The sequence below is a fragment of the Nerophis ophidion genome, linkage group LG04 (genome assembly GCF_033978795.1).
Source record: "Nerophis ophidion isolate RoL-2023_Sa linkage group LG04, RoL_Noph_v1.0, whole genome shotgun sequence".
Classification (NCBI taxonomy): Eukaryota; Metazoa; Chordata; class Actinopteri; order Syngnathiformes; family Syngnathidae; genus Nerophis; species Nerophis ophidion.
In genome coordinates this window covers 84,732,285-84,745,186 of record NC_084614.1, presented here as the reverse complement: position 1 = coordinate 84,745,186, position 12,902 = coordinate 84,732,285, and the positions used below count along the sequence as shown (strand labels likewise).

The 12,902-nt window shown below is 41.9% G+C and overlaps 1 protein-coding gene across 1 annotated transcript in view; it reads left to right on the top strand.

Annotated features, from left to right (window-relative positions):
• Window positions 1-12,902, top strand: part of LOC133550486 (low-density lipoprotein receptor-related protein 8-like) — a 122,880-nt gene that overhangs the window by 85,165 nt on the left and 24,813 nt on the right. Inside the window, exons 10-11 of the mRNA XM_061896466.1 lie at window positions 1,606-1,745; window positions 10,368-10,509. Coding sequence (XP_061752450.1) covers window positions 1,606-1,745; window positions 10,368-10,509 — 282 coding nt within the window. The remainder of the gene's footprint in view (window positions 1-1,605; window positions 1,746-10,367; window positions 10,510-12,902) is intronic.

Genomic DNA, 12,902 nt, shown 5'->3' with positions numbered 1-12,902 from the left:
ACTGGTCACTGTGGTAAAAGTTTGAGAACCACCAATCTCGGGTGTTGTTGAAAGTTGTTTACTTCTAGTCCGTAGTCCTTTGTTCCACTTTTGTACGTATACGAGTGGTGTTCCTCAAGGTACCGTTTTAGGTCCTCTCCTTTTATAATAATTTAGGCCAGTCATTCAAATAATAACAAAATTATTTTTTTTCAAACACAGTGTTACTGTTCAAACTGTGTGTACTGTTACAGTGGCCCCAAAAAGTAATTATACCTGTTTAAAAGAAAAACTTTGCCTTGTTTTTAATGACTACTTGGGCCTACTACGCTACGGTATTTCAATACTTGTCACTATGGTGGTATTTGGTTAAAAAAAAAAAAGTTTGAGAACCACTAATCTCGGGTGTTGTTGAAAGTTGTTTACTTCTAGTCCGTAGTCCTTTGTTCCACTTTTGTACGTATACGAGTGGTGTTCCTCAAGGTACCGTTTTAGGTCCTCTCCTTTTATAATAATTTAGGCCAGTCATTCAAATAATAACAAAATTATTTTTTTTCAAACACAGTGTTACTGTTCAAACTGTGTGTACTGTTACAGTGGCCCCAAAAAGTAATTATACCTGTTTAAAAGAAAAACTTTGCCTTGTTTTTAATGACTACTTGGGCCTACTACGCTACGGTATTTCAATACTTGTCACTATGGTGGTATTTGGTTAAAAAAAAAAAAGTTTGAGAACCACTAATCTCGGGTGTTGTTGAAAGTTGTTTACTTCTAGTCCGTAGTCCTTTGTTCCACTTTTGTACGTATACTAGTGGTGTTCCACAAGGTACCGTTTTAGGTCCTCTCTTTTTTTAATGATTTAGGCCAGTCATTCAAATAATAACTAAATTTTTTTTTTAAACACAGTGTTACTGTTCAAACTGTGTGTAATGTTACAGTGGCCCGAAAAAATAAATATACTTCTTTAAAAGAAAAACGTTGCCCCGTTTTTAATGACTACTTGGGCCTACAACGCTACTGTATTTCAATACTTGTCATTATGGTCGTACTTGCTGAAAAAGGTTTGAGAAAACAGCTGATCTCGGGTGTTGTTGGTAGTTGTTTACTTCCAGTCCGTAGTCCTTTGTTCCACTTCTGTACTTATACTAGTGGTGTTCCTCAAGGTACTGTTTTAGGTCCTTGTACCACTACTGGTACGTGGTCAAATAATAACTAAATTAATTTTTTTAAACACAGTGTTACTGTTCAAACCGTGTGTAATGTTACAGTGGCCCTGAAAAGTAAATATACCTGTTTAAAAGAAAAATTTTGCTTTGTTGTTAATGACTACTTGGGCCTACTACGCTACTGTATTTCACTATCGGTCTCTAGTGTGGTTAAACCCAGTGTTACTGTTCAAACTTGTGGTCAAAAATATGAAATATTCTCGTCAAACAAAGCCTCTGCCTCGTTTTTATTGAATACTCGGGCTTACTACGCTACTTAGTGAAGAAAGGAACGACGAAGATCCTTACGAAGACAGCAGAGCGCTCCGGTGACCCACAAGGCCTATTTTTTGATCAATAGTCAATGAAAGGATTTGTCGGGTTGCGAGGAGATCAACAACACCCGCGCTTGTTCCCTCAGATGTGGCGAACCGCCGTCTGTACTGGGTGGACTCCAAGCTGCACCTCATAGCCAGCGTGGACCTGAAGGGGGCGCACCGCAGGACGCACATGGCCGGCGCGGAGCGGCTGGGACACCCCTACGCTCTGGCCGTGTTCGAGGTTTGTACTCGCCTCACCTCATTGGCCCCCGAATTACAACAAAAACTAAAAATAATCTTTTTATATTATGCACTTAGTCCATGAGTACACATACGTGTACGTCATATGTAGTGACATTCTAATTATTATTTTTATACTTTTTTTTTTTCAAATTCCATTGTATGTTATACTCTTCTGACACCACCAGATGGCAGTGTAAGCGTCCACATATGTGGCCATAAGACCCCAATTCAGTTGTGTACACAATTTTGGAAATAAGTGCTAAAAGGTGCTGTCCACACATGTGGCCACTAGGCCTTTAACATTGAAACTGTTAGTTACTCTTACCTGTAACGTCCACACACTTTTCTCACCCTGGACATTCAAGCCAACGTGGTTACGAAAATTCCGAATTACCCAGAATTACCAGGAAATTCTCCCTGTTGAAAATGAACGGGCAACACACAAACCTCTCCGTATCCCACATTTTTCATCCGATTCGAACCGTTCCAACGTCCACACACTTTTCTCATCCTGGACATTCAAGCCAACATGGTTCCGAAAATTCCCAATTACCCAGAATTACCAGGAAATTCCCTACATTAAAAATGAACGGGCAATATCCGAACCTCTCAGTACCCCACATTTTTCATCCGATTCGAACTGTTCCAACATCCACACACTTTGCTCGCCCTGGATCTTCAAGCCAACGTGGTTCCGAAAATTCCCAATTACCCGGAATTACCAGGAAATTCCCTCTATTGAAAATGAACGGGCAACACACAGACATCTCCATATTCAAACATTTTTATCCGATTGGAACAGTTCCAACGTCCACACACTCTTCTCACCCTGGACATTCAAGCCAACACAGTTCCAAAAATACCCGGAATTACCAGGAAATTCCCTCCGTTGAATATGAACGGGCAACATAAGAACCTCTCCATATCCCACATTTTTCATCCGATTTGAACTGTTCCAACGTCCACACACTTTTCTCACCCTGGACATTCAAGCCAACATGGTTCTGAAAATTCCCAAATACCCAGAATTACCAGGAAATTCCCTCTGTTGAAAATGAACGGGCAATATCCAAACCTCTCCATATCCCACATTTTTTATCTGATTCGAACTGTTCCAACGTCCACGCACTTTTCTCACCCTGGACATTCAAGCCAACACGGTTCCAAAAATACCCGGAATTACCCGGAATTACCAGGAAATTCCCTCCGTTGAATATGAACGGGCAACACACACACCTCTCCATATTCCACATTTTTCATCCGATTTTAACCGTTCCAACGTCCACACACTTTTCTCACACTGGACATTCAAGCCAACATAGTTCTGAAAATTCCAAATTACCCAGAATTACCAGGAAATTCCCTACGTTGAAAATGAACGGGCAACATAAAAACCTCTCCATATTCCACATTTTGCATCCGATTCGAACCGTTCCAACGTCCACACACTCTTCTCACCCTGGACATTCAAGCCAACACGGTTCCAAAAATACCCGGAATTACCAGGAAATTCCCTCCGTTGAAAATGAATGGGCAATATCCAAACCTCTCCGTATCCCACATTTTTCATCTGATTCGAACTGTTCCAACGTCCACACACTTTGCTCACCCTGGACATTCAAGCCAACATGGTTCTGAAAATTCCCAAATTACCCGGAATTACCAGGAAATTCCCTCTGTTGAAAATGAACGGGCAACACACACACCTCTCCATATTCCACATTTTTCATCCGATTTTAACCGTTCCAACATCCACACACTTTGCTCACCGTGGACATTCAACGTGGTTCCGAAAATTCAGGATTACCCAGAATTACCAGGAAATTCCCTACATTAAAAATGAACGGGCAATATCCGAACCTCTCAGTACCCCACATTTTTCATTCCGATTTGAACTGTTCCAACGTCCACACACTTTGCTCACCCTGGACATTCAAGCCAACATGGTTCCGAAAATTCCTAAACACCCGGAATTACCAGGAAATTCCCTCCGTTGAATATGAACGGGCAATATCCAAACCTCTCCATATCCCACATTTTTCATCCGATTCGAACCGTTCCAACGTCCACACACTTTTCTCACCCTGGACATTCAAGCCAACACGGTTCCAAAAATACCCGGAATTACCCGGAATTACCAGGAAATTCCCTCCGTTGAATATGAACGGGCAACACACACACCTCTCCATATCCCACATTTTTCATCCGATTTTAACCGTTCCAACGTCCACACACTTTGCTCACCCTGGACATTCAAGCCAACATGGTTCTGAAAATTCCCAATTACCCAGAATTACCAGGAAATTCCCTACGTTGAAAATGAACGGGCAACATAAAAACCTCTCCATATCCCACATTTGAATCCGATTCGAACCGTTCCAACATCCACACACTTTTCTCACCCTGAACATTCAAGCCAACACAGTTCCAAAAATACCCGGAATTACCAGGAAATTCCCTCCGTTGAAAATGAACGGGCAATATCCAAACCTCTCCATATCCCACATTTTTCATCAAATTGGAACCGTTCCAACGTCCACACACTTTTCTCACCCTGGACATTCAAGCCAACGTGCTTCCGAAAATTCCCAATTACCCGGAATTACCAGGAAATTCCCTCTATTGAAAATGAACGGGCAACACGCAGACATCTCCATATTCAAACATTTTTATCCGATTGGAACCGTTCCAACGTCCACGCACTTTTCTCACCCTGGACATTCAAGCCAATGTGGTTCCGAAAATTGAGGATTACCCAGCATTACCAGGAAATTCCCTAGGTTGTAAATGAACGGGCAACATAAGAACCTCTCCATATCCCACATTTTTCATCCGATTCGAACCGTTCCAACATCCACACACTTTTCTCACCCTGGACATTCAAGCCAACATGGTTCCGAAAATTCCTAAACACCCGGAATTACCAGGAAATTCCCTACGTTGAATATGAACGGGCAATATCCAAACCTCTCCGTATCCAACATTTTTCATCCGATTCGAACCGTTCCAACGTCCACACACTTTTCTCACCCTGGACATTCAAGCCAACGTGGTTCCAAAAATTCCCAATTACCCGTAATTACCAGGAAATTCCCTCCGTTGAAAATGAACGGGCAATATCCAAACCTCTCCATATCCCACATTTTTCATCCGATTCGAAATGTTCCAATGTCCACACACTTTTCTCACCCTGGACATTCAAGCCAACGTGGTTCCAAAAATTCCAAATTACCCGGAATTACCAGGAAATTCTCCCTACGTTGAAAATGAACGGGCAACATAAAAACCTCTCCATATCCCACATTTTCATCAAATTTGAACCGTTCCAACATCCGCACACTCTTCTCACCATTCAAGCCAACACAGTTCCAAAAACACCCGGAATTACCAGGAAATTCCCTACGTTGAATATGAACAGGCAACATCCAAACCTCTCCGTATCCCACATTTTTCATCCGATTCGAACCGTTCCAACATCCACACACTTTGCTCATTCTGGACACTCAAGCCAACACAGTTCCGAAAATTCAGGATTACCCAGAATTACCAGGAAATTCCCTTCGGTGCATATGAACGGGCAATATCCAATCCTGTCTGTATCCCACATTTTTCATTCCGATTTGAACCGTTCCAACATCCACACACTTTGCTCACCCTGGACATTCAAGCCAACATGGTTCCAAAAATTCAGAATTACCCAGAATTACCAGGAAATTCCCTCTGTTGAAAATGAACAGGCAATATCCAAACCTCTCCGTATCCCACATTTTTAATCGGATTCGAACTGTTCCAACGTCCACACTCTTTTCTCACCCTGGACATTCAAGCCAACATGGTTCCAAAAATACCCGGAATTACCAGGAAATTCCCTCCATTGAATATGAACGGGCAATATCCAAACCTCTCCGTATCCCACATTTTTCATCCGATTCGAACCGTTCCAACGTCCACACACTTTGCGCACCCTGAACATTCAAGCCAACATGGTTCCATAAATACCCAGAATTACCAGGAAATTCCCTCCGTTGAAAATGAACAGGCAATATCCAAACCTCTCCGTATCCCACATTTTTAATCGGATTCGAACTGTTCCAACGTCCACACACTTTTCTCACCCTGGACATTCAAGCCAACGTGGTTCCAAAAATTCCCAATTACCCGGAATTACCAGGAAATTCCCTCTATTGAAAATGAACGGGCAACACACAGACGTCTCCATATTCAAACATTTTTATCCGATTGGAACCGTTCCAACGTCCACGCACTTTTCTCACCCTGGACATTCAAGCCAACACGGTTCCAAAAATTACCCAGAATTACCAGGAAATTCCCTCCATTGAAAATGAACGGGCAATATCCAAACCTCTCCATATCCCACATTTTTCATCCGATTCGAAATGTTCCAACGTCCACACACTTTGCTCACCCTGGACATTCAAGCCAACATGGTTCCGAAAATTCCCAAATTACCCGGAATTACCAGGAAATTCCCTCTGTTGAAAATGAACGGGCAATATCCAAACCTCTCCATATCCCACATTTTTCATCCGATTCGAAATGTTCCAATGTCCACACACTCTTCTCACCCTGGACATTCAAGCCAACGTGGTTCCGAAAATTCCAAATTACCCGGAATTACCAGGAAATTCTCCCTACGTTGAAAATGAACGGGCAACATAAAAACCTCTCCATATCCCACATTTTCATCAAATTTGAACCGTTCCAACATCCACACTCTCTTCTCACCCTGAACATTCAAGCCAACACAGTTCCAAAAATACCCGGAATTACCAGGAAATTCCCTCCGTTGAATATGAACGGGCAACATCCAAACCTCTCTGTATCCCACATTTTTCATCCGATTGGAACCGTTCCAACGTCCACACACTTTTCTCACCCTGGACATTCAAGCCAACATGGTTCCAAAAATTTCCAATTACCCGGAATTACCAGGAAATTCCCTCCGTTGAAAATGAAAGGGCAAAATACAAACCTCTCCATATCCCACATTTTTCATCCGATTCGAACCGTTCCAACGTCCACACACTCTTCTCATCCTGGACATTCAAGCCAACACGGTTCCAAAAATACCCGGAATTACCAGGAAATTCCCTCCGTTCAATATGAACGGGTAATATCCAAACCTCTCCGTATCCCACATTTTTCATCCGATTGGAACCGTTCCAACGTCCACACACTTTTCTCACCCTAGACATTCAAGCCAACGTTGTTCCGAAAATTCAGGATTACCCAGGATTACCAGGAAATTCCCTACATTAAAAATGAACGGGCAATATTCAAACCTCTCAGTACCCCACATTTGTCATCCGATTTGAAATGTTCCAACGTCCACACACTTTTCTCACCCTGGACATTCAAGCCAACATGGTTCCAAAAATTCCCAATTACCCGGAATTACCAGGAAATTCCCTCTGTTGAAAATGAACGGGCAATATCCAAACCTCTCCATATCCCACATTTTTTATCCGATTCGAACCGTTCCAACGTCCACACACTCTTCTCACCCTGAACATTCAAGCCAACACAGTTCCAAAAATACCCGGAATTACCAGGAAATTCCCTCCGTTGAAAATGAACGGGCAATATCCAAACCTCTCCATATTCCACATTTTTCATCCGATTTTAACCGTTCCAACATCCACACACTTTGCTCACCCTGGACATTCAAGCCAACGTGGTTCCGAAAATTCAGGATTACCCAGAATTACCAGGAAATTCCCTACATTAAAAATGAACGGGCAATATCCGAACCTCTCAGTACCCCACATTTTTCATCCGATTTGAACCGTTCCAACGTCCATACACTTTTCTCACCCTGGACATTCAAGCCAACGTGATTCCGAAAATTCCTAAACACCCGGAATTACCAGGAAATTCCCTCCGTTCAATATGATCGGGCAATATCCAAACCTCTCTGTATCCCACATTTTTCATCCGATTCGAACCGTTCCAACATCCACACACTTTTCTCACCCTGGACCTTCAAGCCAACATGGTTCTGAAAATTCCCGATTACCCAGAATTACCAGGAAATTCCCTACATTAAAAATGAACGGGCAATATCCGAACCTCTCAGTACCCCACATTTTTCATCCGATTCGAACTGTTCCAACGTCCACACACTTTTCTCACCCTGGACATTCAAGCCAATGTGGTTCCGAAAATTCAAGATTACCCAGAATTACCAGGAAATTCCCTTCATTAAAAATGAACAGGCAATATCCAAACCTCGCAGTACCCCACATTTTTCATCCGATTCGAACTGTTCCAACGTCCACACACTTTTCTCACCCTGGACATTCAAGCCAACATGGTTCCGAAAATTCCCAAATTACCCGGAATTACCAGGAAATTCCCTCTATTGAAAATGAACGGGCAACACGCAGACATCTCCATATTCAAAAATGTTTATCCGATTGGAACCGTTCCAACGTCCACGCACTTTTCTCACCCTGGACATTCAAGCCAACATGGTTCCAAAAATACCCGGAATTACCAGGAAATTCCCTCCATTGAATATGAACGGGCAATATCCAAACCTCTCCATATCCCACATTTTTCATCTGATTGGAACCGTTCCAACGTCCACACACTTTTCTCACCCTGGACATTCAAGCCAACACGGTTCCGAAAATTCCTAAACACCCGGAATTACCAGGAAATTCCCTCCGTTGAAAATGAACGGGCAATATCCAAACTTCTCCGTATCCCACATTTTTAATCGGATTCGAACTGTTCCAACGTCCACACACTTTTCTCACCCTGGACATTCAAGCCAACATGGTTCCGAAAATTCCCAAATTACCCGGAATTACCAGGAAATTCCCTCTGTTGAAAATGAACGGGCAACACACACACCTCTCCATATTCCACATTTTTCATCCGATTTTAACCGTTCCAACGTCCACACACTTTGCTCACCCTGGACATTCAACGTGGTTCCGAAAATTCAGGATTACCCAGAATTACCAGGAAATTCCCTACATTAAAAATGAACGGGCAATATCCGAACCTCTCAGTACCCCACATTTTTCATTCCGATTTGAACTGTTCCAACGTCCACACACTTTTCTCACCCTGGACATTCGAGCCAACGTGATTCCGAAAATTCCTAAACACCCGGAATTACCAGGAAATTCCCTCCGTTCAATATGATCGGGCAATATCCAAACCTCTCCATATCCCACATTTTTCATCCGATTGGAACCGTTCCAACGTCCACACACTTTTCTCACCCTGGACATTCAAGCCAACATGGTTCTGAAAATTCCCGATTACCCAGAATTACCAGGAAATTCCCTCCATTGAAAATGAACGGGCAATATCCAAACCTCTCCATATCCCACATTTTTTATCTGATTCGAACTGTTCCAACGTCCACGCACTTTTCTCACCCTGGACATTCAAGCCAACACAGTTCCAAAAATTCAGGATTACCCAGAATTACCAGGAAATTCCCTCTATTGAATATGAACGGGCAACACACAGACATCTCCATATTCAAAATTTTTCATCCGATTGGAACCGTTCCAACGTCCACACACTTTGCTCATTCTGGACACTCAAGCCAACACAGTTCCAAAAATTCAGGATTACCCAGAATTACCAGGAAATTCCCTAGGTTGAAAATGAATGGGCAACATAAGAACCTCTCCATATCCCACATTTTTCATCCGATTCGAAACGTTCCAACATCCACGCACTTTTCTCACCCTGGACATTCAAGCCAACACAGTTCCAAAAATACCCGGAATTACCAGGAAATTCCCTACGTTGAATATGAACGGGCAATATCCAAACCTCTCCATATCCCACATTTTTCATCCGATTCGAAATGTTCCAACGTCCACACACTTTGCTCACCCTGGACATTCAAGCCAATGTGGTTCCGAAAATTGAGGATTACCCAGCATTACCAGGAAATTCCCTAGGTTGAAAATGAACGGGCAACATAAGAACCTCTCCATATCCCACATTTTAATCAAATTTGAACCGTTCCAACGTCCACACACTTTTCTCACCCTGGACATTCAAGCCAACGTGGTTCAGAAAATTCCCAATTACCCGGAATTACCAGGAAATTCCCTACGTTGAAAATGAACGGGCAACATAAAAACCTCTCCATATCCCACATTTTTTATCCGATTCGAACCGTTCCAACATCCACACACTCTTCTCACCCTGAACATTCAAGCCAACACAGTTCCAAAAATACCCGGAATTACCAGGAAATTCCCTCCGTTCAATATGAACGGGCAATATCCAAACCTCTCCGTATCCCACATTTTTCATCCGATTCGAACCGTTCCAACGTTCACACACTTTGCTCACCCTGGACATTCAAGCCAACATGGTCCTGAAAATTCCCGATTACCTAGAATTACCAGGAAATTCCCTCCATTGAAAATGAACGGGCAATATCCAAACCTCTCCATATCCCACATTTTTCATCCGATTCGAACCGTTCCAACATCCACACTTCAACTAATTGTTCTTCTTGCTTCCAGGATTCAAACAATTACTTTTTTTGAATAAAATATGTATATATCATACAACTGCAATTCAAATGACTGTTTTGTCCCCACATATTTCCCTGCAGGACCGCATCTACTGGACGGACCGAGACAAGGCCTCCGTCTTCATGGCCAACAGGCTGACGGGCGGAGACGTCCACACCTTGGCCGAAAACCTCAACGACCCTCACGACATCGTGGTCTTCCACCGGCTGCGACAGCCCCAAGGTAGGCGGACCGTCCCTCTGCGGGATGAAGTTTGAATAAATGATGAGGTGAGGTTGGAAAGTGGCGCACTCATCACAAAACCAAGCGTCCCGTCGCCGTCCACGGACTCGAAGGATGATATGAAATTGATTCATCGTGACTCTGGTGGCTTTTGCGGTTTTTTTACGTGCGGTTCTTGCCCGTCTGCCTATTGTGTTTTAGTATGTTGGCGCGGTCTGTGGCCATTTATATGCTAATCCATCTTGTCATTTCTGTGTGTCGCTTTTAAGTAAACACGCCCCTCACATTCCGTCTTCTCTGGACGCTTTCAAATACAATTTGGCTTGGAAATAAGTAAATATTTGCTATTTAATACAAACCCCGTTTCCATATGAGTTGGGAAATTTGTGTTTGATGTAAATATAAACAGAATACAATGATTTGCAAATCCTTTTCAAGCCATATTCAGTTGAATATGCTACAAAGACAACATATTTGATGTTCAAACTCATAAACTTTTTATTATAATATAATAATAATTAGCTTAGGATTACATGGCTGCAACATGAGCCAAAGTAGTTGGGAAAGGGCATGTTCACCACTTTTGTTACATCACCAGGCATGTGATTATTCCGTCTAAAGTCGGAATTCCGTCTTTTTTAATCTCGGGGTGGAAAAAAAAAAAAATCACATGCCCTCTCTCCCTTAGAGGTGAAGTGAATTATAAAATGGTTGTACTTGTATAGCGCTTTTCTACGGTATAGCTCGGTTGGTAGAGTGACCGTGCCAGCAACTTGAGGGTTGCAGGTTCGATTCCCTCTTCCGCCATCCTAGTCACTGCCGTTGTGTCCTTGGGCAAGGCACTTTACCCACCTGCTCCCAGTGCCACCCACACTGGTTTGAATGTAACTTAGATATCGGGTTTCGCTATGTAAAGCGCTTTGAGTCACTAGAGAAAAGCGCTATATAAATATAATTCAATTCAAAAAAATACCTTCAAGGTACTCAAAGACACTACTTCCACATTTACACACACATTCACACACTGATGGAGGGAGCTGCCATGCAAGGTGCTAACCAGCACCCATCAGGAGCAAGGGTGAAGTGTCTTGCTCAAGGACACAACGGACGTGACGAGGTCGGTACTAGGTGGGAATTGAACCAGGGACGCCACGCCGTCCCTATAAATTAACATACTAATGTAAAAATATGTTATAATACAATATTTTTAAAAACAACTTAATTAATATACATCAGATTTTTACAATTTTTTATTAAGTTGTTTTTAAACAATATTTTATTATTTTTTCCACTTGTTAAAATATTTGTTCAAAACAACTTAACACGGAAGTGTAAAAATATGTTATAATAAAATATATTTTTAAACTACTTGATATACATCAGATTTTTACATTTTTATTAAGTTGTTTTTAAACAATATTTTATTATAACATCATGTTTTTACACTTGTGTTAAAATATTTGTTCAAAACAATTTAACATACAAGTGTACAAATATGATGTTATGATAAAATATTTTTTTAAACTACTTAATATACATCGGATTTTTACACTTATTATAATAAAATGTTTTAAACTTGACATACTAGTGTAAAAATATGATGTTATGATAAAATATTGTTTAAAAACAATTCATTAATATACATCAGATTTTTACACTTTTATATTGTTTTAAACAATATTTTATTAGAACATATTTTTACACTTGTAGTTGGGAAAGGGCATGTTCGCCACTGTGTTACATCACCAGGCATGTGATTATTCCGTCTAAAGTCGGAATTCCGTCTTTTTTAATCTCGGGGGGGAAAAAAAAAAATCACATGGCCTCTCTCCCTTAGAGGTGACGTGAATTATATTTATATAGCGCTTTTCTCGAGTGACTCCAAGCGCTTTACATAGTGAAACCCGATATCTAAGTTACATTCAAACCAGTGTGGGTGGCACTGGGAGCAGGTGGGTAAAGTATCTTGCCCAAGGACACAACGGCAGTGACTAGGATGGCGGAAGCGGGAATCGAACCTGCAACCATCAAGTTGCTGGCACGGCCGCTCTACCGACCGAGCTAAACCGCAGGGTTAAACGTAGAAGGGTTAAGGGTAGAAGGGTTAAACGAACAGGTTACTCATCAGTTACTCAGTACTTGAGTAGTTTTTTCACAACATACTTTTTACTTTTACTCAAGTCAATATTTGAGTGACTACTCCTTACTTTTACTTGAGTAATAAATCTCTAAAGTAACTGTACTCTTACTTGAGTACAATTTCTGGCTACTCTACCCATCTCTGACCGTACCACGCCGTCCCCGGGCGCTCGCCGGGCGTGCCAAGCGCCTGGGTCAAAATGACCCGCAACATCATCTTTGTATACAAACTCTGCACAAACATTCCACGACAC